General features: G+C 44.1%; 5 protein-coding genes and 1 long non-coding RNA gene across 6 annotated transcripts; 1 reads left to right on the top strand and 5 right to left on the bottom strand.

Moving 5' to 3' along the window:
* Positions 1–1,644: 1,644 nt before the first annotated feature.
* On the bottom strand, positions 1,645–4,374 carry LOC126924411 (uncharacterized). Its single transcript, XM_050738862.1, has 3 exons — positions 3,815–4,374; positions 3,126–3,734; positions 1,645–2,591 (listed from the first exon to the last, which is right to left on the bottom strand). The coding sequence occupies exons 2-3, from the start codon at positions 3,604–3,606 to the stop codon at positions 2,170–2,172; spliced, it is 903 nt and encodes a 300-aa protein (XP_050594819.1). The 5' UTR covers positions 3,607–3,734; positions 3,815–4,374; the 3' UTR covers positions 1,645–2,169.
* A 54-nt stretch (positions 4,375–4,428) lies between these two features.
* Positions 4,429–6,353, bottom strand: LOC126924421 (uncharacterized). The gene is made up of 3 exons (XM_050738876.1): positions 5,741–6,353; positions 5,443–5,615; positions 4,429–5,360 (listed from the first exon to the last, which is right to left on the bottom strand). The coding sequence occupies exons 1-3, from the start codon at positions 5,992–5,994 to the stop codon at positions 5,041–5,043; spliced, it is 747 nt and encodes a 248-aa protein (XP_050594833.1). The 5' UTR covers positions 5,995–6,353; the 3' UTR covers positions 4,429–5,040.
* A 150-nt stretch (positions 6,354–6,503) lies between these two features.
* Positions 6,504–10,017, top strand: LOC126924435 (uncharacterized). The gene is made up of 3 exons (XR_007713523.1): positions 6,504–6,743; positions 7,621–8,686; positions 8,807–10,017. It is a non-coding gene; the product is annotated as an uncharacterized LOC126924435 (long non-coding RNA).
* A 906-nt stretch (positions 10,018–10,923) lies between these two features.
* On the bottom strand, positions 10,924–12,614 carry LOC126924417 (uncharacterized). The gene is made up of 3 exons (XM_050738870.1): positions 12,449–12,614; positions 11,818–12,320; positions 10,924–11,565 (listed from the first exon to the last, which is right to left on the bottom strand). Exons 2-3 carry the CDS (start codon positions 12,299–12,301, stop codon positions 11,276–11,278), a joined length of 774 nt encoding a protein of 257 aa, XP_050594827.1. The 5' UTR covers positions 12,302–12,320; positions 12,449–12,614; the 3' UTR covers positions 10,924–11,275.
* Positions 12,615–14,831: 2,217 nt separating this feature from the next.
* On the bottom strand, positions 14,832–17,684 carry LOC126924412 (uncharacterized). The gene is made up of 3 exons (XM_050738864.1): positions 17,200–17,684; positions 16,801–16,976; positions 14,832–15,691 (listed from the first exon to the last, which is right to left on the bottom strand). The coding sequence occupies exons 1-3, from the start codon at positions 17,454–17,456 to the stop codon at positions 15,297–15,299; spliced, it is 828 nt and encodes a 275-aa protein (XP_050594821.1). The 5' UTR covers positions 17,457–17,684; the 3' UTR covers positions 14,832–15,296.
* A 4,555-nt stretch (positions 17,685–22,239) lies between these two features.
* LOC126924410 (uncharacterized) lies at positions 22,240–24,030 on the bottom strand. Its single transcript, XM_050738861.1, has 3 exons — positions 23,392–24,030; positions 23,205–23,307; positions 22,240–23,089 (listed from the first exon to the last, which is right to left on the bottom strand). The coding sequence occupies exons 1-3, from the start codon at positions 23,854–23,856 to the stop codon at positions 22,755–22,757; spliced, it is 903 nt and encodes a 300-aa protein (XP_050594818.1). The 5' UTR covers positions 23,857–24,030; the 3' UTR covers positions 22,240–22,754.
* Between the last annotated feature and the right edge of the window lie 982 nt (positions 24,031–25,012).

Here is a 25,012-nt window from a genome sequence, read left to right as displayed (position 1 = left end):
CAGGAGTAGGGACTCTTGAACCAAAACAATGTCATACAGCCCCGTAAGTAAGTATCCCTCTGACCCTGTTGCCAAGTGAAGCAGAAACCCTCGTGGAATGGCTCTCAAATGGAAATTAAAGGCCGCTTCTAACAAGTATCGCGAATCCAGGCTAGAATAAAGTTCCTTGCGTTTCACGCATTATTTTTTATATATAATCACCAGTTTCTCTGTTTCTTAATAAATAATCTAAAGGATTTGGTATAAGAATTCTTTGGCATAGAAGTTCTTAATTTATTTACGGTTTAGAAGTTTTGGCGTATAATCAGATATGATTTGAAGATCGCAAGTATCTTGTAATAGGATAAAAATTTATTATGTAACGAGAATTGAATAACGAAAGGAAACTAGAGAAATTTCATAGAAAAGTTTCATATTCGAAGTGTTTTTATTAGGCGGCGAAAGTTCGTGTTTGCATTCGTTAAAGATGAATGCTCGGCAAACGATGCACCATACCATACAGATGATTCTTTAATTATGCACGTCGATGAATTAGTCACCACGAATTAGTTAACGCGATTCGCCGAGATACTGTTAATCCGACACGGATTACAGACCATGACGCGCCACATCCGACAAATGACCGGAGCAATTATGCGCGCATGAAATTTTATATGAAAAATGTCCACTGTTCACGGCTGTTCGAGTTGTAGCCTGAAAAATCCAGGACACTCTTCTCAACATTTATCGTACCTCCTTGTCCGATGGTTCGTCATCTCTCCGTACGTCATCTCTCAGGTAGCGAACGCAATTACCCTACTTCGTACCAGAGGAAAGAAGAAACCTTAACAGCCTTATCACGGTGCCTGGCAAAAACCAAAATTCCGACGTGTCGTTGGAACCTCGACACAGATAACGAGTATTGTCTCAAAATTCAGGACGCCCTTCTTTCTACTCGTTATCTCGTCGATTTCGTCGTTTCTTGTTGTAGATGATGACCACAATTACCCCACTTCGAGCGAGGGAAAACAATTACCAAAGGATATGGATTATCACCATTATTCGATCTTTTACGATGGAATGATTTTATAAAAGATTTCTGCGTTTAAACACGGGGAGATTTAAGCATGATAACGAATTCTATAATGATGGAAAAGAATGAACCGTTACATCGTAACGAATCCCGTCGTCACGCACGTTCGACCAGGGCAGCCAAGTGCAGAAATAAGTCAAACAGCGACGAAGAATAGCAGAAGCCACGGGCTGTGGCGGTGGCGGAAAACGACTAACTTTTACGGTCGACCGTCGATCGTCCTGGTAATGTATGCCGTGTTCATCGTCACACTTGACATAAGGAGCTCTGCAATCACGTGCTGAAGCTACGCGGGCGTTCACGGGACCATGAACGCTATTACCTTTACGAGCAAAAGCGTTTTCCGGACACGATACGTTCCTGCGAAGGAGGAAGTCGACGATACAGTTACATGCCACGACAGTGAACTGAGAGTGATGGATCTGCGAAGGAGTGAAACCCGTCCTTCCTTTAGGACTAACTCCGAAAGGCATACGAAAACGACAGTGAGAGATATGAAATGATGTGAGATGGTATATGAAACAGAGATCAGTGAATGGAGAGGATGTAAATGTGGAGAGGATTTTCGACTAAAGAGGGTTTATTGAGGTTTGGATTATTACTGAAGGATATTGAGTGTAATTTCAAAGTTTTTATTAATTCATCTCCTTGATTCCATCTTAATTAATTATTCTCATCATCTGGAATTCAGACATTGATGAAGTTAAATGCGATTCGTTTGAAGATATTTAATTGTCAGGAGTATCCTTATTTGGAAAATGGGGAAGAATAGCAATGATATTTATTAAGAAGGAAGGAAAATTCTGTGTAATTGGGGCGGGCGCGTAAGAAACGGTTGCGCGCTGAATAGTTTTGTTCTTGAAGTTAAGCTTTATTCAGTGTTTCATTTTAAACATGTACGTTTCATGGAAAAGGTTGTAATATTGAATAAATACATCCTGTCAGTAGCAACGGGTATATAATACTGTGCAATATCGTGTGAATTTAAAAGCTTCTTCATTTTCCAGACTACATTATGTAGAAACATTCAAACGAAGTCAATTCTTTATGAGATATTACCATATCCATCACAGTAATAGAAAGCATAAATGGTCACATCAGCTACTTTTTACCCAGACGAAATTCTTGCCATTCCGTTTATTCTTCCCCACTTCCTCCGTGTTATCGTAAACGTCGACGACCTCTCTAATCACATGCTGACTGTACGGTTCGAAGTCATTGCCCTGAAATACCTTATACGGTCTATGATGGAAATTATAATGTTCATAGTACGGAAATCCTCCGACTGGTATCTCGTGTCCATGCGTATGGAATCCTCCCCCTGGATAATGAGGCGGACCAGCAGACAACAAAGAATTCCAACCCAACAAACCACTAATCACCAGTGCTATCTTCGTCAGTAATAAAGCTTTCTTCGTGAGTATCAGCAAAAATCCAAATAGCAATGGAATTAGAGATGCCAAGTTGAATTTGAAGCCTAAGAGAAACGGTATCAGCAGGTGCCTCATCATTTGCCTTCCTGAAAAAGTTGCATGACAGGATTTAGATATGCCGTATTTACATTTTTAACCTTGTTACGCAAAACTAGAAATATTCAAAGCGGTAGAAACTATTAATAGGCAGCAGACGTAGTGAAAATCAGATTCGTAATGTCATAGACATTTCAGTAATATGTTTTCTATGAATATTAAAATATTCTAGTATTATGAATGGCGCGTTAAGTCTCTTCAACGTGAATGGCCTTGACCGTGCTGCCTACTAGAGGTGCTTCCTGAAAGTAGCACATGGCGAACGCCGCCTCAGCGAGGATGCGAACCCTGGAAAACGCGGGTTCGTTTCCGCGCTTATTTCAAGGTTGAACGAACTACTTATCATAAAATCGAGATAATTTAAGTTTTTCCCAGCACTGATCAAATTTATAACATCTAGAATTTGCCTGGACGATACAGATTCTACACGACGTCTAACAAATGTACAGACGATTAACAAATGATAAGAACAGAAACTGAGAATATTTGATAAGAAAATAGTTCATAGAGCATCTAAGATTCACCTGGACCAGCTTGCCTATCACCGAAAGACGTTGCTCTTTCAGTGATAACGAATTCCATAATCCCATTCCCATTTAACATCGGTCCAGCTCGCAACTGCAATCCTGGATACAGGTTATCTAAATTCCATTTAAGACTTCTACGTTCAATCAATTTAGTCGTCGCTTTCACGATGTTCCCAAAATCCTTCGGATCGTAATCCCAATCTAGAAGTTGTCTACTTTGACCGTCAGCCCTTTCCAAGTGCACGTTTCCAAAATCCAGATCATCCTTATGATTAAGCGATTGAAGAGCACTTAAAGCACCACGATTGACACATTCGAAGGTCCCAAATTCTTTTCGAGCCAAACAGGCAGTGAAAGCTTCGTTGAAGCTGGTTGGATCTTCGCTAGCCAAGATTGATTCCTCGGTTGGCTCCATGATCGCTGTGATACCCGTGGAAATGAAGATTAAAAGACACGAGCTTCTCAATCCGTGCTTCATGACAACGATATGGGTTTCATAAATGAGAACAAAACTTTTAGAAGATCGTAGAGGTAGTTGATAAAGTTTTCGTATGGATTATCCCGTGACGGAAGTTTCCTGGATGCGACTAGGCCGATCGTTCCATTCTGCGTAAAAGAGTTCGCGTTTCAGTAAATTTATCGAACGTACAATCGATCCATTTTCCCTCAAAGTAGTCGATTCTCACCTAACGAAACTATTCGTCGTCATTTTCGTTGTCGAAGGAAGGAAATCACGTGAAGATGGAAAATTTCTTAAGATAGGAACATAGAACGAAGTGGAAGTAAGGCGACCGGGTTCCAAAACAATACTGTTGATCCAACACCCACGATCAGTCGACTATATAGGCGCCAAGGGGGCGTTCACACGCGACGGAACAATCGGTTTCACTCGACGGATCTTACGAGCAGCGAAAGTACGTCTGGCTCTTTTCATTTCGTACGAGAGATTGAGGGTCCCTCGATACACCGGATGCACCCGAGCAGGTCAATTTCGAGAATACGAGAGGCGAATCTCGTTAAACTGTCAGAACGTCGGTCGGGAAGCAACGAAGAGAAATTCTGCCACGAAGGACGAATAAAACTAATTGTAAGAATGACGATAGTCTATATTGACGTGGACCGATAGAGAGTGGATATGTTGGAAGAAAGCAATGTTTGAATAAATATCAATTCGTGTTAACGTAATAATGGTTCGTTAGCACGTTCGAAGAATAAGGTTCAGAGCGTCACACGAGATACGTGAAACTCAATTTACAAGAAAAGGGGAAAGATTATAATATAATAACATAACGAACGTTGCTTCCGTATAAAATTATATTTATTTATAAATAGTTCGATAAGTTACATGGCAACCCGAGAAGGGTGTGATATAAATAATCATTGGATGAAATCTGGTAGCCCTGTAAAGGTACTGACTATAAGTCCGAGCGCGTTCGACCCGAGATCTGCGATCGAGGTCGCTTCGAAGCGTTAACTCTTAGAAAGATACCACAATTCGGGGGTGAGTCGGGGGTGATTCGACTACCACCGTCCACTGTTACTAGTAAAGTCTGTCTGACGGCTTGCTTCTTTCGTCACCGTAACGATCGTAATCCGGCAGTAAATTGTCCGGACACCACGTGTTAACAACATATATGTCTTTAACAGTCTGAGTTAACGTCGAACAGTCTGATCGATCGTCAATTGTCACAGTTCGTCACGTTTGGTCACTGGTCACGCGCAATGGAACGATAGCCTCTTACTAAAGTGTTTGCTGGTCGACTGAAACGTTCAATCAGATCGATTACACATGAGTTTCGAAGTCCTCGAAGGATCGAGTCGTGCAGTCCTCGGGTGATCGTCAGCGGCTGACCGATCACTTTGGTGAACGAAGGTAGTGAGTTGAAACGAAGAAACTATGGCGGCAAATAAACTATTTGGAGGGCTTGTACGCGTTGTACGCGAGATCAGAACCTGCTGATCTCGCCCATCCGTGGTGGTCGTGGTGTTCTTCGTGGCCGTACGAATGCACTGGGTGAGCCACTACCTCATAGCTTTGCTGTTTGTTGCCGAGAAGTTTCTGAAGACCGATGATACCGCTGACGATTAGAGCGATTTTGCCGATTGCAAGAGCTTTAAGGGCCAGGAGAGCCAAACCACCGAGAGCGATAGGAATGAGGGCTGCAGCCTTAAGTTTCAAGAGCAGTAAGATTGGCATGAGAGATTTGACGATTTTCTTCTTCTTTCCTCGAGCTGCAGTAAAACGAAGAAGGTTAGAGTAACCAACTCGATACACAAATTTTTCTTATTAATATTTTCTTATTAATAATTTTACCTTCGTCGAAAGAGCGGGATACTTCTTCAGGAAGACTCAGTTCGACAGTGTGGGTGGAAAGGAACTTGGAAGTTCTGTCAAGGATGGCCTGGTCGATGGCGGCTTCTTTGGCTTCCGTTTCGGCTGGTAGAGTACTTTCAATGTCGTTCAAGGATCTGCCGTTGTCAGCACGACTGAAAAGTAAAACCCTTGCGTAAATTATTATGAAATTGCACGAATCGATCCAGAACTCCCACTTATCTTCATTCATCTTGAATCGTCTCTACGATCCATTCACTTTTTCACAGGCGAGCCTTACCTATTCTTAGCTTCTTCGGTCTGCACGATCTTGAATCCATCCACAACATCGATATCCGCAGACCTGGCTACTCTGTCGACGAATCGCAACGCCTTCAGTTTCAAACACACTGATATGTCCTCTTCGCCGGAACAGGATGCGTACACGTCCAAAGCTTCCTCGAGGATCGACGGCTGTTGGCCGTCATCTTGGCTCGCGGGGGCAGCTAACACCGAAGAGGCGACGAGTGCGGCGACTACCACGAACTTAAACATCTTCTACGATCGTATACTCCGAAGTCACCAGGTGAAAAATCCAAAAAGAGATGTATATGTATGTAGCTGTATACTGGTCCTTTCACAAGCGTGTACGGCTGGAATTATTGCAACGATCGTATCGACACTGACTGAAAGAATCACGATTGCTTGCCTTTTATCCTCCTCGCGAAAGGGGTCCGCGTACGTTTTTGAAATTTTGATGGCCCCCACCGACTGGGTCCCCGCCTGGGTTACAACCCATACGAGCTATTGGTTCTCCTCCAGGCGGTCGTCCCGAGTTTCCCTGTCGCGCGCGTCTCTCCCGTTGACGCACCTCTGCGCACTTGCTTGCTCGGTCCTTCTCGTTTCTCTCCTCTCTGACTGTGGCAAGCTCGAACCAGCCCTGACGCTCTCTGCACACGCGCGCACTCGCCCATCGGACGATTGGTCATTGGAAACCAGAGAGAGAGAGAGAGAGAAAGAGAGAGAGAGAGAGAGAGAGAGAGGACATTACTGGAAGTGTACTCACGCGTCGCAGCCCTTTCCGAGAAGATTCGGGCCTCTGGCCTCAGGGCTGCAGTATGTTCTATGACTTTTTGATAAAGAATTCTTGGTATCATTAAATACCATTTTGTGCTATCGACGAGGGTGAAATTGTGGTTTCGGTTACTTAGGAAGTAAACTGATTGATTATATCGGTTTGGTTGTCTTGAATTTGTTAATTAGTTGGATATATTTTACTGCTGTGTTCGACGTTGAATCTTTAGGTAAATCAGTGTTAAAACGTGATAATTATTTGTGTAAACGACAAAAGGTTCGTAGAATTCGGTTACTTTCTCGTTCTAGGGTACCGTATTTGTTTCTGGGGAGAGACGAGCAAGGTGTATTTAGAAATCGAATATTCAGGGTCAATGATATTCACGGGGGATCGCTGGTGCTGAGAACTCGGTTGTAATGGTTTCTCATAGCGTTGTCTCAAAATTTCTTCTATAAATATACCACACAATGGAGTTACTTTCTCACAGAATGTTATTATAAACCTGTCTGTATTTTAGAATAATCACCTACATTTTAAAATATTGAAACTTGGTTTTGAATATAATTACCACGTCCATATAGTAACTCATAAAATAACTTTCTGAGAAGCTTGCCCGAGAAAATCATAAAATTTCACGACCCGTAATACTTTTTGAAAGTCGGGGTACAGGGAAGGTTCGAGAAAACGGAGGATCGAGCGATAACCGCCGCGATTTCGCTTTCAACAAACCGTATAATACCTCGCATTATGTAGAAGATACTTCAATCTCACGCCTCCGCAACTTTCCTCGCAGCGACCTCCTATTCAGCGAATCATACGCACCCAGTTTGCGAATTCTTTTCTCCTTCTTTCTTTTACCCATTCAAAATTCCATTGTTCTATTCCGCTTCGGTGTACGAACGAATTTCGATGGATTTTTTCTCTATGCCCGTAAGTTATCATCAAGTCTCGTATTCCCGGGTAAGTTTTTCCACCTGTTCAGCATCTTACTCATTAGAATCGAATATCAGTAGCGACGCGACAGGTTCAAGTAGACTGTTTGAAATTAATGTATTCCTGCGACAGTCGCGCGTAACGTTTAACGGTTTTTCATGGAATGTCCGTAGTGCGTGGACGAGTTGGGACTGCGCCAGACCTCGTCAAAGAGAACAACCGGCCGCGCCTCGACGTGACCCCGAAGACGCCTAGAAAAATGTACTGAGAAGGAAAAAGATGAGAGGGCAAAGGCGTCGTTTCCGATCGACACGAACACGGCATTGGATCGCCGCTACTTTCTCCGCGAACGGACTTCCTTGCTTCAAATTCATTAATTCCACGCTGTCTTTATTTATGACTTAATTCTGCGAAGAGTTCTTTTATCTCGCTTTTTAATAGAAAGTAATTTAAGGAAGATATTAGTATGGTAACGTGAATCTCATCTACTTTTTATTTTTTTATTTTAGGTACATTGCCCGTCATGAATATTAAAACACCTACCCGTATTTAGTATATATTAAATGCTCATTCCTTTTACTTTCTAGTTATTTTATTATGTATCTGTCATTTCTCTCATTTGCATCACACACATGTATTTTATAACGAACAGTAGTAATTAAGGTGAGATTTATTAGAATTTTGCAGTGAATATGTTACTATTATGTGTGAATATTAATAATTTTTTATTACACTGCGGATTTTTATGCTAAAAAAAGTAGACTCTCTGCAGAAAAGTGTTTTATATGCCAAGTATTATATGCAATACTATATTTTGGATATACCATATATTCTTTCATATTATATGCATTCTGTGCCATTTTGCGCTTTGAAATTTCCTATAAATTCATAAAAATCCGTAATTATAATAAGGAATTTTAAGATCATAAGATATAATGTAGAAAAACATGAAAACAGAACTCTGAAAAAATTCTTCGGTAATGATTGAGCAATTACAGATTCTAACGCAGCCATCATCCAACCACCTAGTCATTAGAAACGAGTTTCGCGATTTTTCATTCCATAAAGCGAAAGTGTGTGCAAACATCTCGCATATCGATAGAACCAAACGACGAGAAAACTCAACAGGACCAAAATAAGACAAAATCGCCAACATTACATTCTCCCAAGAAGAACTTTCACTTTATCTTCATGGCTGGCTACTAACGTCGCGTCGGTCAATTTCGATTCTCTCTTAAGGTAAAACTTTCTTATTATTGATAGATCGAACGATCGACTGATCGATGAAACGTATCGTGAATGAAAGTGCAACGCGCGTTATTTTGATGATTATTACGGATGGTTTGTGCGACTGTGCAGATATTCTCGAGGACCAAAACGCTAATCTCGATGGCAGAACGAGGTGGCTGAGAACTGAGCGTGGCTGGTAATGGAACACTTTCCTCTCGACGACGCCGGCGAGAGTGAACTCGCCCGAGGATCGAGGTCAGGTCAAGGCCCTCACGAAGCGAGGCTTCGAGCTTCTCGTGCTTCTCTCTTTTTTCCTTGTGCTTTCTTCTTTATCGTACAACCCTGTGAATGCAGAAAATGTCAATCCTTACGTTATAGGAAATATGGTTCCTTGTGTTTAAATCATGTCTAACCCTCTATAATAGAATTTCTCATTGAAATGATCAATCTCTTAATTCTAGAGAAATAAAGCTTGAAATTGGATAAGTTTAGTTCGTAAAGAGGTTTCAACGTGTACGATTATTGGTTGACGAATTATATTATGTGCTCGTTGACAAATTTGTTAACTGATCGCTTTTGTACGGAGTAAATCTATCATGGTAACGCAGCTTCTTGATTACTTTGGAACTCGAAACAGACGATCTTCGAACTTAAATTCGGTCTATGAATGAAACTACTCCGGAGAAGAAAAAGTAGTACACGGCGGAGAATCGGAGACGCGTCTGGCAAGAATGAATGAACGCGATTTACGTATATCTGATCCGTCAACTCTGACTCTCGCATTTTGTGCCCAGTTGCTATTAGCCGAAAAAAGAAAGCTTTCCATATACATATATGCACCTACGTGAATGAGTTCTCATTCTTCTCCTTCTACATTCTTGCTTCTGTAATCTATAGCATCATCATCCTATACAATCTTCAAATACATAATGTAGAGGAAAACAACTTCAATTGTTACCGATATTTGTTCCACTTTACATCCCATTTTTAACGAATCATAATTCTGCGATTAACTACTGTGATCTATTCTTCTGCAGTCTCATATTAACCCCCAAATATAATACGAACGCAATAAGGAAGAGAAAGAACTCGAATGGTAACGCATATTCGTTCTACTTTCAGTACTACTTCTAGTCGATCATAACTCTAATTCCAAATACACAATGAAGATAAAGAAGCTCGAACCATAACTCATATTCAGCACAAATAACTCAATAAATTCTAATAATATCATGCTAATAACCAATTAATACCATATCAATGATTCTAATTCAATCTTCTACATTATATTCCTGCGTTAGCCTCTCACATTCGAATAAAACGAAAGAAAGAAAAAAATTGTATTCGTTCCACTCTTGATACTACTTCGAACAGATCATAATTCTCATATTACGCACCAAACACAAGAACCTTATCCACTCTTTTCCAGCAATCTTCCATTAATGAAATCTCGTGCAACACGTGGAACAGACGGAAAGTCGGTGCGGAAAAAGGAGGTGAATGATTCGTGGACTCTCGGGACGACTTTCGGAAGTGTCGAAAAGGGCCGAGGTATCTTCAGAACGGGACCACCTGACCCAAGATGTGTTTGAGGATCGATGAACCTCACATCGTCAAAAAGGTAGAGGGAGAGGATCGATCGACCGATGGGTAGGAGGGGATTGTGCCAACGCATGCTGGGAGAGAGAGAGACACAGCCTTTTCTTCGGCATGATAGAGAGTGTTAGACTCACGTTGAAAAGGCTCGGCGCGGATGCTGACTGGCCTGGTCGGCCTGCTCGGCCTGGTTTACTTCTCGATCGTGTGTCTGGCTCGACCACGCGTGTGTGTGATAGTACACGAAGCTTCCAGGTCCGACCCAAGTGCGTAAGGTGCTCGCGCGTTTCCAGTATGTAGGTAACGCGTCTCTACTCTCTTCGTCTCATCTCTGGCTTAATCGCGACGCAAAAGACGAAGAAGACGGAAGTAGGGACGCTCTCGTGCCCTGTATCGAGCGACGCGAAAAACACGATATCGAATCTTCTGGTCGTGTCGCGGTTCGTTTCATTCAGCGTTACTTTCGATAAGCTTTGGAATTCGCGGACTGTAGAATCACATACAGATGTGTCGAAGCTTTACTCCGTGGCATCGAATTGCTCGGAGTTCCTTCTTTGACATATGTCGCCATTTTATTGATGTTATTGTTCGATTAATTGAATTGGGAAATTGTTTGGGTGTACGAACAAGGTAAAGAACGAGTTCTCCGATGGTACAAAGAAGTTAATCTTAATATATTTTCATATCTATAAATATACATGGCTGCCTGGCAGCTCCGCGCAGAACAATAAATACTGTGAATGAGGCGATCAAATGGTCGATAGCGATGATCATTTAGTAGATACGAAGGGGGGAAACATGATAAAGAGAGAAAGAGACGATAAAGAGGGAAAAGAAGAATGGAGCGGAACGAATAGAAAGAAGGAGTCATAGAAAATGGGAAGATGAGAAAGGTGAACGGTCGAAGAGGAAAGCGACATCCGACAAACATCACACGGATGCCTCGTGAAAGCGAAGTCTAACGAGATTGAAAATACATCTCGCTGTTGTCCCTTTGTTTTGCTAAGTAGACGATGGCTTGTAGGCGGAATAGGCGAGATCCTGACTCGATCTCGCCCATCCGCTGGATCCGTGGCCTCCGGCAACTTGAACGACTTCATGGCCATGATCCCCGCCTCCTGACACTAGTTTCTTCAAACCGATAATGGAAGCCAATACTAGAGCCAGCTTGCTAACGATCAAAGCCTTGCCAGCTAAAAGAGCTAACGCTCCTAAGGCCAATGGTACCAAAGTTCCACCAATCAACAGAGGAATAGCTAGCAGACCGCCCATATTCTTCTTCTTCTTACGGCCTGCAAAGAAAAATAATCGAAATTTAATTAAACGAATTTCATGGTTTATATTAGATTGCTAGAAAATTAATTTTGTACGAAAAAAAATGTTTGTTGTATGAAAGACTGCAGAGGGAAAAAGAGTGGGCCGTACGGTCTACTGGACCGGGAAATCAGAACTGGAAACTTTCTTTTTTCGGATGAATGCTCTAACGAGTTGACACGATAAGACCAGTTCTAATGTTGTATATCGACAATTGTATAAATTCTCACCTTCTTCCACCAAACTCCGTTGAAGTTCCTCTACATTGGGCAGCTTCAATTTTAACGTATGGCTTTGGAAAAATTTCATCACTTTGTCGAAGATCATGGTATTCAACGCATTTTCTTTGTCGTCTAAAGCCCTAGGTAGCTCGGCCTCGATCTCCTGAAGAGATTTCGGTGGTTCCTCCACGTTAGAGATAGGCTCGTCCTGAACGATGGTAACACCGTCGGCAACGTTCAACTGCGTGCTCCTAGACACCCTGTCTACGGCCGACAGCAACCTCACTTTCAAACAAGAACTGATATCCTCGTCCGCGCATTCCTTGTAAATCTGGTACATCTGTCGAAGATCTCCAAACACGTTGCTGTTTCCGCTAGACCTTGCTGTCTCTTCGTTGATGGAATTGGCCGTGGGATTAGTCTCGGCTGATCTAGCCGAAGCCATGGCCAGTAAAAAGGCCAGGTACAGGGAACAGTATGCAAAATCTCTCATTTTGTACAATCTAAAGAACCTGGAAACAAAAAAAATTTCTATATGTTCCAGAGAAAGATCTTTCGATTGGTAGTCCTAAACCCTCGCACCCACTAAGAAGGAAATTTAGCAAGGAAATGTGCGCGAGTAGAAACTAACAGAACCTACTTCTGTGGACTTCTGCACAGTATTTTGGGAACAAGCGTCGAAGCTTGTTAGCCACCGGTACTCGAGTTGTTTGACACTTTGGGCCGCGAGATGCGTGCTTACACAGAGCACTGTAACTAGACTGTCCGTAGCGGAAGCCCTGCCCTAGCTCTATATATCTGGTCAGGTGTACCTCCGTGGCCGGTGATATTCTCCCCACCGTGGCGGTGTGGCGCGTACGAATACCACCATTGTGGGAGAATTTTCATTGCCAAGGATCATTTGAGAGCGGAGACCGCGTCTCGCTAACCACCTGGGGTCCACCACAGGTAGAGAGCAGAGTTGCTCTCCGGATCAGCTCGGAATTCGCATCCCTCCTCTTCTACCGTCCCAGCCCCACCAACTCGCCATCGATAAAACCGACGATTCCGGTGAATCGTTTCGCTACTCTCGACCGGATCGTCGTCCTCGCCCTTGTCGTTCGACTTCTTCCGCTCGACCGGTCAGACCAGATCAGATGTCAGCGTTTCTGATCGGAAGTTCGTGGCAACCAGGTGTGTACGTGTCTTCTACACGAATGTCCTTCTGCTGTGATTTTCCCTCGTGTTATCGTTGTGTCTCGATAAGCCTGAAATCGAAAGCATCACGGGAGAGATGGTGGTTGATCGACCTGATCCGCTGGAAGTATCGGATTAACCAGATCATGATACGCTCGTATGTTGTAATCACAAATAGCTAGGTTCTTTCTTTCTCTTTCTTTTTATTCTATAGTAAAACGGAGGTATAACGATGCGCGTAATATATGTTTCGAGACGATACATTCTACATTTATGACACGAACAAAAATAGAAACGAAACTGTGTTAATTAAAGATAACCGTTAGTCATTGCCAGCGTTTCAGCCGTCCTGGTTAGCGTTTCCAGCGGTTGTTTTCCCTCTTATCCTATAGTACCACGCATCCTTGCCATTTTCGTCCTGGCTGAAGGCGACCGGACTGGTTAACTGGGCCACACCAAGTGAAAACGCGTTACATGTGGTAAACACGCGTAGGCCACGGACCCTCGGAGGGGGTATCCTTCTCTTAATGTTCTGGTTCATGAGCGCAGTCAAGCATCGGAAAGCGGCGAGCCAGCAATGAAATTTCGGTAGGGAACTGGCCCTAATCCGCCTTGATTTCTTTCAGTTCTTTCTACCTCGTTCTTCTCCCATGCTTGACTGCCGTTTTGATTCGATGAGTCAGTCGATGATTTGACGATCGTTTCAATGACTCGACGAATTTTATAATTCGAATGCCAATGAATTTTGGCGAATCTAACGAGGTCACTTATAGAGGAGAAACAAACGAAGAAATCTCCGGTCAACAGAATTTAGTATGATAAATTAGTAAAATTAGTATATTATGTCTCGTCACGAGTTCCTGGATCGTGTTCGCGTCACGTACATAAAAATAACGTGAGAAATGGCGAAAGCGAAATGTCGCGAGCGCCACCTTGACATCGGTAGGAACCATGATTTCCGGTTCGACAAGCTAAAAGCGTGTATACCGGCGATCCCATGATTTTCTGCATCGCCATGTTTATTGATGAAACCCCGTGTCACGCGTCACTTGCTCGCCAATGAGACCGTCATGTTCACTCGCATTTGGCCTTGCTCCGATCAGTGAACACGAGCATGCACACACAATCCACGTGTGTCAGTTTGCCTCTCATTATACGGTCGGTATGCAGGTTACCGGTTGGAAGTTCGCGGTGCATCCGGTTTCACTGTACCATGAGTAATCTATGCAGTAGTAATGAGGGTGCTTGGCGAAAAAGAGGTAAGCTTTACGAGCCATTAAACGACCGCTGGCCGGAGCTAGGTCAGTAGCGACACGGTCGAGCGAACGCTCGCCATTATTTACTACAGAATGCCGTAAAATTGACATCGCAATGTGCCTGGATGTTACTAGACAGATGGAATGTCTCGTCGGTCGATGGCGTCAGAATAAGACGAATTACTACGGGGAAATTTCCGAACTTGTTCTTTTTTCTTTTTTTCCCCATTTTTTTTTTTTTTTTTTAATATAATTCCGTTGCATGAAAATACTTTCTACTGGTTTATGCGAAATCCTCTATAGCGGTCGTACTTGCTAGCAGCTCATTAAATCCTATCTGGTTCGAGTATCAATGGATGCACCGACGCGTTCCTATACTACTTTCACTCGTTTTCATAAATATCAAACTCGCGAGAGCCCTGCCACGTGATGTATGCTGCACGTAGAAGAAGATTTCTTGTCTAGATCGTTGGATCTGCGCAAGAGTCCTCCCAATGTAAGTATAAGGCATAAATAAAAGAGAATAGACGGATGTAACCGCAAACGATCCTGAAGAGGGTTTTACGTTCTCCACATTCTCACACTCACGTATGTTGCGTTTTCCTTTGGACAAGACGCAGCGCGCCGTTCGCCATCTCTTTATTATAAAGAACAAATGCAGGCAGTAACAAATAGCACACGTCAAATGAGTAAAATTAAATAAATACTAAATCATATTAGGCGCAATGAATAAATAACAAAGGCTCAAGTTACGCTATACATAGAACGAGTATCTCGTGGAGGCACTGGTTCGTCGTAGAAACAGAAGAATGATTCTAAGGAATTTCTAGGGAATTAATTTCTAGGGAAGAATAGGAGAACAGGACAGAACATATGAAATATTCAGGTAGCGACGAGGATAGGAATAATAAATATACATAAAACAGAGAGCGGCAGAGTCACGAAGAAAGGAAACAAAGGAAAGAATAGAGGAAACGAAAGGGAAGAGACGTTGAGAGGACAAGGAAAAGAGGAAAGTGAGGAACGTCGAAGAACGAAATTTTTTTACGAGATTCTTCATGCTTGCGATTGAGGTTGATGAGCACGATAAGCCAACTCATGAGCATCTTGAGGTAAACTCCTGGCCCAGCCGTGGCCACTGCTTCCGGAATAACCACCGCCATAATCAGCGCCACCGCCACCGTAACCACCACCATGGCCGTCATCGTGGCTGACAATGTGGCTACTGCTGTGATGAGGATGCGACACAACTTCGTATGTCACGTGCTTTCCTCCGCTAGAGCTGAGCAACTTCTTCAACCCAATGATGGCGGAAATTACAAGGGCGATTTTGCCGACCAGAAGAGCTTTACCAGCAATGGCGGCGATCGCACCGAGAGCCAAGGGCAACAGGGCTGCTGCCTTCAGGGCCAGGGCCATCATTAACGGACCAAGGATCTTTTGTGCCTTCTCTGCAAAGGAATTCGACGATCGTTAAGTGAACGGTGGTAACGGTAACGTTCGGTAGAATTTTGTAGGTTAATGTCCGCTTGAAACAATCGAAAGAATTTTAAAGCGCTGTGCCAATGTGTATAACAATGAAGAAATTTCAATTTCTCGACCATCAAAAAATTTATGTTCTAAAAACTTAGAAGCATTCGATTTCTTCGTCGTTTGGGTAACACATTAAAGTTGCAGAAGGAGGTGGTGGCCGCTTTATTGGTAATTTTCTGGTCAGCCGCGCGCGGGAAAGACGTTTAACGTAGCGTGACTACAATTTCTCATCGATTACGAACATACAATGTACGGAAACCGAGTAAGTATTCTCATGGGCACGGGAGTACGACGTTTGAATACTCTGAATTTCTCACGAGGAGGCTGAAAACGTTTCTCGAAAGAACACGACCCGACCTTTCTCAGGACTATACGCGCGGAGAGATCTTGAAGTAGAATAGGCGAAGGTCAAGGCGACGTACCCCGTGTACAAAGGAAAGTATGTCAAAAATCTCGCGCGGCGAGATCTCGAGAGGCCTATCTGTCTTTTTCTCTCTCTCTCTCTCTCTCTTTCTTTTTCTCTCTGCTCGCAGGTACTCGCATCTTCGTCGCTCGAGTCGCATCAAGGGGAAGCGGAACCAGTTTCTCAGTGGGTCAACGTCTCGCGACCAGCTTCACCGGCTTCGTCGTCAGCATTGTCATTGAATAGTGCCAACGACGAGGCTTGGGAGCTGGCACGGTGCTGTTGACTCTAACATCGAGTGAATCCCAATTACCCATGCACTTGTTGCGTTAAGTAGCGATCTGATTAGCCTATCGTGCGAACCCCAATCAAAATACTCGACGATGCCTGAGTTCTGATAATTAATAGATAGCCTCTTAAGGCCTATTAAGAAAATACTTTGAGTTCGCAATAGTTAATTAAGTTAATGTCAAATGAAAGAAATATATTGTAAAGGAATTCCATAATTTTGTAAGCTGAGTAGATAGATTTGGCTGGAGTCGATGCGAATGTTTTCAAGTGCCTTTTATCGCTAATCGATACGGTTGAGGGCCCGAATTAGTTGAAGGATCAATTTATACTCACTCTTCTTGCCACGACTTTCAACAGCATTATCGGTAAAGTCCTCGAAACTTCGACCGGCAGACTCAATGGCACCAAGGATGTCGGTTCCCTTAAGGTCGACTTTGACAGAGTGCGTCCTCAAGAACCTCCCCAGACGGTCGAATAAAAGGGTATCCAAATCGCTAGACTCGATTGATCTGCAAGAACACGTTAATCGATTAATGTCCATCAAAATTAATCAATATCGGTAAATTAATATAACGATAGGGACAACTTGGAATGTACCGAACAAACAGAAATATCCAAATCATATTTGAAAAGTATTCTACGAAACACAAAATTCCATTAAATCAAACTCGAGACTGACGTCCGCTTTTTAAATTTCGTGCAAGGTATATCTTTTGACGAAAGAAAACCGACCTAGGTGCACCTTCTTCGGCGTTCGATGTCTTGACCACAGTGATGCCGTCCGTGAGCGTGATATCCTCCTTATCAATGAGCATCTTGTCCACGTACGAAAATACTTTGTATTTGATGCAGTTGATCGACTCCTTCTTCAGACAGTCGCTGTAGATGGTCGCCATTAGGTCGTTTTCGTTTCCAGGTTTGTCATTGGCTGGCAGGGCCGCGACCAGCACCGGAAGTAGCCACAAAATGGTCACAAAGTACTTGCTCATGTTCCTCGAGTGTCGATCGAAACGTACAAGGTAATAAAGAAAAAAACAGAGAGAGAAAGAATCACCACCGTGCGTCTACGAAAAAGTTCGAATTGAAGAAGACGAAAATGTTGCTGTATTATCCTTGATACGATCGCGCGGTGATGTGTCGTAGCCGATTCACGGTTGGAGAGGACGCCAGGATGAGCGTCGATCGAACCTCGTGTGTTACATCCAAAAGAGGTTGCTTTGCTTTTATACCGAAGTATCGCACGAGGGGAGACCTCGTGGGCACAGGCCACCGAGAGTTCGCGTTCGCGTTCGTTTACCAAGAGCTGTCTCTCTCTTTCTTACTACTTGCAATCCCCCCTATGTCCTCTCTACTTGCGCCTCCTCGCTCCTCTTTCCTACCCCTCTCTTCCACTCGAATCCTCGCAGACCTCTCTACGAGGCTCTCCTTCCCCTTTCGTCATCCCTCTCCTCGAGCGAATCTCGTTATTTCGGCGAGACAAAAATTCTTCTCTAAACTCGAGGAGGAATAGAATAAAACACAGGATCAGGATACAGAAAATAGCCGCAGGGGAATGGAAGAGGGAAACACTTGCATTTTCTTCCCCGTCGTTTTCCATCGTCGATGGCCCCTATGACTTTGGTCTCCTTGTTTCCTTCGTCCTCTTCTTCTTCTTCCTGCCGCCTGCAGCAGACCTACTTCGGCCTCCATTAAGGTTTGATGGTAGAAGGGAGGCTCCCTCCTCGGTCGAATGGAGATTCAACGAGGGAAATCTACGCGGTGGAGGTCGTGGGGAACACGAGCATACACGGTAGCAGCTCCCTTGTGATTTCTCGCACGACTTGACGTGTCTCTCTTTACCGATTCCTTCGATCGTGTATTATTATTAGCAGGAGAGCGCGATACTAGTGTTCGTCTATCGTACGTCCAGTCCCTTTTTACATGCGACAGAAGAACTCGTAAATAAACGGTTGACAGCGAGAATCGAAATCATGACAAGGAGACTAGGACGTTTCTCCTTTAATCGCTCCTCGTGGTTATTTTCTCCGGATGTCATGGGATGCACGAAACTTCTTACCGACCTATTTTAACGAACGTTTATGGTTTAACGTTCTCGGTAAATTGGCAGCATTGTCGCGCGGAAATTCGAAAATGTTACGGTCTCCCGGAATAGCATGGCACTGACTTTGAATCGAAGTTACCTAGACCGGTATTGGGCCGTTTACAGTTACCCGAAATTTAACGTCGTTAAATGCTTTCCTTGAAACATATTTCTACGTTTGGGTGCCCTCTGCCCGTTATTCGTCGGCATAATTAACTTTAGGGATCCTAAGTTCTTTCTGTAGCTTCGTAAAATCAAATTATAAGTTAGAAGTATCGCCTTACCATTCCCATAGAAAACTACGTGTGAATTTCGTCACTCTTTGTCCGAATGCAAAAAGTATCGAAACGATTCTCATAGTAAGAGAATCGTTAACGGTCATAGAGGTTGATGTGGATGGAGCATCGAAAAATTCATCGGCGAATGATGGACGCGAGATATTATCTCGGGAACGGGGTCGCTCACCCATTTACAACTGGGTCGAGTGTCGGGCGTTCATTTCGGCTGTCTCGTCTCTTTTTATCTCTCTCGTTCTTCCAACGCACCTGTCTTCATCTCACCTCGATCCATGTCTCTTCCCCTCTGGAAAGACGGTCTCCATTGGTCCAGCCGGTTTCGGGGATCAAGATCTGCCGGTCCTCGAGAGCGAACGTCGCCCCGGGCGGAATCATCCACCTGACGCGGCGTTCACGACTCGCCGCGCTGACGAACGCATGCACGTGAAGAAAAGCGAAGGTACCTCGGCCACTGGATGGCCACCCTAAATGAAAAAGTTGTGAACTGAACAGATATCGTGAAAACGGAGAAACCCGGTGGAATGGAGAACGGTTTCTAGTGGCGGAAGTCGCGGTATCGAGGACATTATGGTTAGAGAACTCAGGAATCAAAGGTTAAGAGCTCGTGTGAGAGAGTAGCTGAAGAGAGACAACACACTTTCATTCGATCAGAAAGCTGTCGTTGAGCCTCGAGACGTACCAAAGTTAGACGGTTATCGAAAGTCCATGAGTTCAGAGACCAGATGAGAGACGCGAACGAGACGAAGAGTGTAATTTGATACGCTGAAGAATCGTAGTGGTAATTAGATTTGGACGGAATGCAGACGAGCAGTCTGAAAGGCGACCTGGACGAGAGCGAACGGAACTGCGGGAAAGAGTAACGGGTCGACTACCGATTGTTGTTTCGAAATTCACGGCGAAGTTCAAGGTGTTGCGTGCCACGCCACTCGAAACGTCGATGGAACACACGCGCGATGGCGTGCATCGCACGACTTCCTCGGGAAATTGGAATTTTCGTTTTGCTCCTCTCGTTTCCGTGTAACATAACCTAAGAAAACACGGAGTACAAAATTACAGAGGATATATAGATTCCCTTACTTATGTTGGTCCTCGTTTAGCATTGATTTTCTTGGTATAAAATTATTCCAAAGCAAAACGGTATTCTCGACTACGAGACGATGAAGCAACGTTGCGGCTCACGAACAGAGCCGAATACGTTATTTTCGATAGGTAACCTGGTTCAGAAGAGGCTTCTGAAAATCGAACATCGAAACTTTCCAATTTCCAATCGAGTTGTTGGAAACAGACTCCGAAGCAGCGTTCCGCAATGGAATCCGTGTCGCGCACTTTTACCAGATTTTTACAAGGGCCAGCGTGATTCGAATCACGGTGACCTGTCGATGTCGACGAACATCTGTCGGCGCATGGTGCGGGCCGGTATGCGGCTAATAAGGCACTAGGAAACCTACAGGCGACCAGAGAGAATCTAGTAACCCAGTGACGCATGAGAAACTGCCGGGGCTAATCGTGACGTGAGAACCGTACCGAGATTTAGATACGAGCAAAGCCGTTCGTTCGACTCCGCCACTTTACGACTCTCTAATAATGAGATAGAAGGCTCTCGCGTTACGAGCACAAGGTGAAATTCCACTTTTGTGACATCCAAAAGAAAGCCTCTATTCATCCGCTTGCAGATCCGTGACGCGCGCGGGGCGCAGCGCCAATTTTCATGGCTGCTTTTTCTTTCTTTCCTTCCTTCTTTCCTCTCTTTCGTTCTTTTCCTTTCTGTTTGCCCTGGCTGCGTCGCCCTTCTTTCTTAATGGACGTCGCGTTCCGGTTTTTCTGCTCGCGTTTGCTCTCCACGTTCGAAAAAATTGGACGATTTACAAGATCGGCGGTCTTGGGTACACGTCGACGAATAAGAATATTACACTGCCAATGCGTTTTTACAATAAATGAACAGATTCTTTTCGTTGATTCAGCGATTCTAGAAATTGGAACTAGTTCCGTATCCTTTGACGATGTTTCAACGATTGTGACAGGATAGCTTGCGTCTGCGGTGGTTAATGTACTTTGATCGTGGAAAGAGAGACAGCAGTCTGAATAAAGACGAGTTGCCTCAACACCGCGTCGCGATTAATGCACCGTGTCTCTCACCGCGTGACTTCGCCACTAACGAAAGTCTCCTCTTCCTTTCAAAATAATTCCGTATCTTTTTTCCTTGGGATATCTCGCGATCCTGTCGCGGTACGGGCAGACGTAACGAGCCGTGACACTCGTGTTCTTGCTATTCCGATTCGTTTCACCTTCGTTCTATCAAACGGTTCTATCCTTTGACATAACTCTTACTAATTATCTTAATCGCTAACTTATATTTTCCCCGATACGCAATTTATATTTAATACGAATATCGAATGAAAATTGCGAGCAGATCGTCGATCTTTATTTTAGAAGAATTCAAAAAGAAACGTAGGTATAAGGGACGACGAATTATACTTTTTCGTTTCAGCAAACATTGCGATTCTCGTCAAGTCTGAATGTTTAGTGGCAAAGCACTGGAGTCACGTCGAAGCTCGTGACATTAACAAACAATAAAACTCGAGCAATCCATCGTACGAATCGTGACTGTTTTACATTCGCGCCTGGTCGGCGGTTGCAACCACTAATCAGCCTGTGGGTCGCACGTCGAACGTTGGCCCAGAAAGCCTCAGCAAAAAGGATTTTTACTGGCGGGCCCCGGAGCGACTTGACCAGCGACGACGGAAGAAACGGCAATTTTACGTCAACCTCCTTTCCAGCCGCTCATTTTCCTCCTCTATCTGGGACTTAAGGACATCGGTCGTGGAAGATTTAGTAGAATGTCCGTCCTCTCGACCCGATTAAGAATGACGAACGCGAGCCTCGGCCTCTCGACCTCCGCGTGTGTCTCGTGAGGAAGCTCTAGCGCGTCGTCGTGCGTCTCGCTCGACCGGATGTGCACCTTGCCGGTGCACTTTCCCCTCGGCTGTGGTTCGCCACACACTGCTCGATCGCGATAACCATCTGGCATTTCCATCTCAGCTTTGCGTCGGCTCGATTTCGCGACGCACGGGCCGGTTTTGAGGCCGACAGCTCTGAAATTTCGCCGGCGAAACACGCGAAGAGAAGAGAGAGAAAAAACGAGTCAGTTTCGGAGGTTCTTGGAAGGTTGGAAAGTCGGCGAGTGATTTCTCTTTTCGCCGTGGATCCGGGAAGATTTTCGACGATGAGAAACTCGTTCGACAATTTGATAAATTGCTTTTTGTTTCGATCAACGATAATTGAACGATTTTTCCTTTCTTCTTTTCTCAAGGAACGGATGAATGATCTTCTTCTAAGGAAAAGATTCGCTGGACGAGCGGAGAGGGGATAGCCGAATGAAAATATCGTTGTATCATATAATTTTCTACAACTTTTGTATTTGACAGCTGAACAACAGTATTACAATGATTCTCAGGTAGGAGTAATTCAACGAAGTTCATCTAAATCGTATTGGACTAGATGTTGTTTTGTTCGGCTACGATTGGGAAGAAAAAATAGTACCGAGCGACATTGGTCACGCCTGAACGAGCCCCGGATTGATGCGGAAGCGTCGCGACTAGCCTCTATGTTTGATTCCAAAGTCCTTTGTCTGTCCATTCCATTCGTATACTCTTACAACGATAACATTATTTACACGTGGGACCACGAGATGGTGGTCGCTTAACTATTCAAAAATTGGATAAATAAACAATAAATAGCTTTAATCGATCCATTAATTATCGACACTTTCATCGATGCCTCCATAATTCTTGGATCGACGATGAGAAGGAAGGATGAAAGTAAAAGGGAAAGGAGAAAGATAAAAGGAAATGAAGAGGAGGAAGGGAAAGAGGGAGAAACTGATAGTTTACTTGAATAGAGCTAATTTAAAATTAGTGATGATATCCGGAGTACGCTTGGCTCTGTCCGTAATTGTGGGAATCGTCCCAAGAGCCACCGGAAGACCATCCTCCGCTCGCAATTGGCGCGGACCATCCAGCATTGCCGCCGTTCCACCCATTGTAGGGGGTGATATTGGAATTCTTCGACCAAAGTGCCTTCATGCCGATGAACGCAGAAATGGCAAGTGAAATGAGGGAGGCGAGGATGGCCTTCTTAGCTATGAGAGCGATGGCAAAGTACGCCAGGGTAGCGAGGGCTCCGATTTTCACTTTCGCCGCGATCAGCAAAGGCATGATCGATTTCAGCATCTTCTTCCTGCCCCGGCCTACAAATAAAAATGAGGGAATAAAAGCGAAAGATCTTGTGAAATCTTTTAATTGTACAGATTTTGTAATATAGATTTTGTTGGCAACTAAAAGTACATATGTACGTGCGTGTACCTTCAACGACTTCATTGACGGCTTGGCGAATTTCTTCCGGTGCAGAGTCACTGATAGCACGGGCAGATTCTCCGATCTTTTCAAAAACAGGTGCGAAATTGATCTACGAATCGAATAAATATTACGTCAAATATATCGTATTGAATAAGATAAATACAAGTAATCTTCTTGACGATCGTCTATTTACCCTAAGACTGCGACCAGTGAGGAACTCTCCAGCTTCCTCGCTAACAAAATTCTCGAGAGCACTCTGTCTATCTGTGACACTGTTAGCCGCGTCGATTTCCTGCTCATACATCAACTCTTTACTAGTCCTAGCGCTTCTTCCCTGACTGTCCGTGCTCTTCACCAAGCTAACACCACTGAACAGTTCGAAGCTGTCCTTGTCGAAGAACTCCTTCGCCTTCCGGTACAAGCTCTTCTGCACGCAAGAGATGCTGTCGCTTTGCAGACAATCCTCCAAGCTTTGTCCGGCGGCCAGAGTAACGGCTGATATTAGAACCACAATGGCGATTATCTTCATGATTTTCGTACGACGAAACGGAAAGTGCAAAACACGAAAACGAAATATAACGGTCGGTGTCACGGCTATTGGAATTATTTTCCTTTTTCGAAGCCCGTCCCGTCGGTAGTGAAATTTCGTGTGGTCCATCGTGCAATCTCTTTAGCTTATATTTGGCGGGCCCCTTCTCTGCGCCCCTACACGTCACCGCCCCACCTTGTCTCTTTTTTCTTCCTATTTGCTATACAGGAGTGTCGTCACGATGTTCCGTCTGGGTCGTTTAGCCGGCCTAACCGACGAAAGTATTCGGACGGCGAACGCGGATAGGTGTTCCTCCATGCGTTACAGCCGCCCATCCATCCGCTACGACCTGCGACCTGCCCACGGCCAACGAATACGGGACGACCGTGGGACGCCCAAAGAGACCTCTTCCGTTGTTCCCTTTCATCTTATGACCACGTACGTTACTTTACTCCTGTCGCCTTACGATTCATCCATAGTTTGCTTATAGTATACTTAACATGAAAGGTTAACTTTCATGTGGAAATTCGTTGGGAAATTAAGGGCAGATGAAGGCAGATAGGGTAGATTGAGATAAGGGTGACCTACATTTAGAAATTGTCCTAAAATTATAGCTAATGGTTCAATAGCATGTTGATGATGGCTTGTGTTTGAAGGTTTAGGAAGAATCTTGGGCTAAAAGATGACTAACTTAAACTACGTATCTGAAGCCCAAATTGATCTAAAGGTACAAAATCATATAGTTCGATACTTCGACATGCTAACACGGTTTCTCTTGAGAGAAGTGTTATGAAGCCAAGGAGCAATTAACAAGAATCCAGCAATTAACCATAGCTAGTAGAGAGCGGTAAAACGTGTACATGAGCTAACAGCACTAACCGCAGCAGATAATAAAAGAAGGTATAAAAACGAAGAAGCCATTGGCGTAGATCACAGAGGTGTACTAAGACAGAGGTCCTACTAAACGTGCAAATGATTGCATCCGATTCGAAGCAGTAAATTCATCGTATCAGTTCCTGGTGTACGTAAGTGAAGAGTCTCGTAGTAGCTTGTCGATCGTAATTTCTGCAGGAAGAGGTCAGAAATTGGTGTGACTCTCTCCTTTCGTGACCATCGCGAAGCGCAATCATCATGAATGAAAGAAAACTGGTATAGATCAGGTTCAAACATCCCGGATCCGACCTTCATCGCGAGACGAGGTATACACGCGGACACCACTTTCTACTCTGACCCCGCGCGACTCTCACGATCCCGTGTCGATAACACGCCTCTTGTCGTTTTCGTT

The sequence above is a fragment of the Bombus affinis genome, chromosome 14 (assembly GCF_024516045.1).
Source record: "Bombus affinis isolate iyBomAffi1 chromosome 14, iyBomAffi1.2, whole genome shotgun sequence".
NCBI lineage: Eukaryota > Metazoa > Arthropoda > Insecta > Hymenoptera > Apidae > Bombus > Bombus affinis.
The sequence above is the reverse complement of the archived record's forward strand: the minus strand, read 5'-3'. Positions and strand labels throughout refer to the sequence as shown.

Excerpts from the sequence above, each read along its gene's own strand:
- LOC126924421 (XM_050738876.1), bottom strand. The coding sequence starts at position 5,994 with ATGTTTAAGTTCGTGGTAGTCGCCGCACTCGTCGCCTCTTCGGTGTTA. Across the intron at positions 5,616-5,740 it reads ACCGAAGAAGCTAAGAATAG|TCGTGCTGACAACGGCAGAT; the intron begins GTAAGGCTCGCC and ends TTTACTTTTCAG. Across the intron at positions 5,361-5,442 it reads ATCCCGCTCTTTCGACGAAG|CTCGAGGAAAGAAGAAGAAA; the intron begins GTAAAATTATTA and ends GTTTTACTGCAG.
- LOC126924410 (XM_050738861.1), bottom strand. The coding sequence starts at position 23,856 with ATGGACCACACGAAATTTCACTACCGACGGGACGGGCTTCGAAAAAGG. Across the intron at positions 23,308-23,391 it reads TCACTGGTCGCAGTCTTAGG|ATCAATTTCGCACCTGTTTT; the intron begins GTAAATAGACGA and ends TTCGATTCGTAG. Across the intron at positions 23,090-23,204 it reads CGTCAATGAAGTCGTTGAAG|GCCGGGGCAGGAAGAAGATG; the intron begins GTACACGCACGT and ends TTTTATTTGTAG.
- LOC126924412 (XM_050738864.1), bottom strand. The coding sequence starts at position 17,456 with ATGAGCAAGTACTTTGTGACCATTTTGTGGCTACTTCCGGTGCTGGTC. Across the intron at positions 16,977-17,199 it reads GCCGAAGAAGGTGCACCTAG|ATCAATCGAGTCTAGCGATT; the intron begins GTCGGTTTTCTT and ends GTGTTCTTGCAG. Across the intron at positions 15,692-16,800 it reads TGAAAGTCGTGGCAAGAAGA|AGAAGGCACAAAAGATCCTT; the intron begins GTGAGTATAAAT and ends ATTCCTTTGCAG.
- LOC126924417 (XM_050738870.1), bottom strand. The coding sequence starts at position 12,301 with ATGAGAGATTTTGCATACTGTTCCCTGTACCTGGCCTTTTTACTGGCC. Across the intron at positions 11,566-11,817 it reads ACGGAGTTTGGTGGAAGAAG|GCCGTAAGAAGAAGAAGAAT; the intron begins GTGAGAATTTAT and ends TTTTCTTTGCAG.
- LOC126924411 (XM_050738862.1), bottom strand. The coding sequence starts at position 3,606 with ATGAAGCACGGATTGAGAAGCTCGTGTCTTTTAATCTTCATTTCCACG. Across the intron at positions 2,592-3,125 it reads TGATAGGCAAGCTGGTCCAG|GAAGGCAAATGATGAGGCAC; the intron begins GTGAATCTTAGA and ends CAACTTTTTCAG.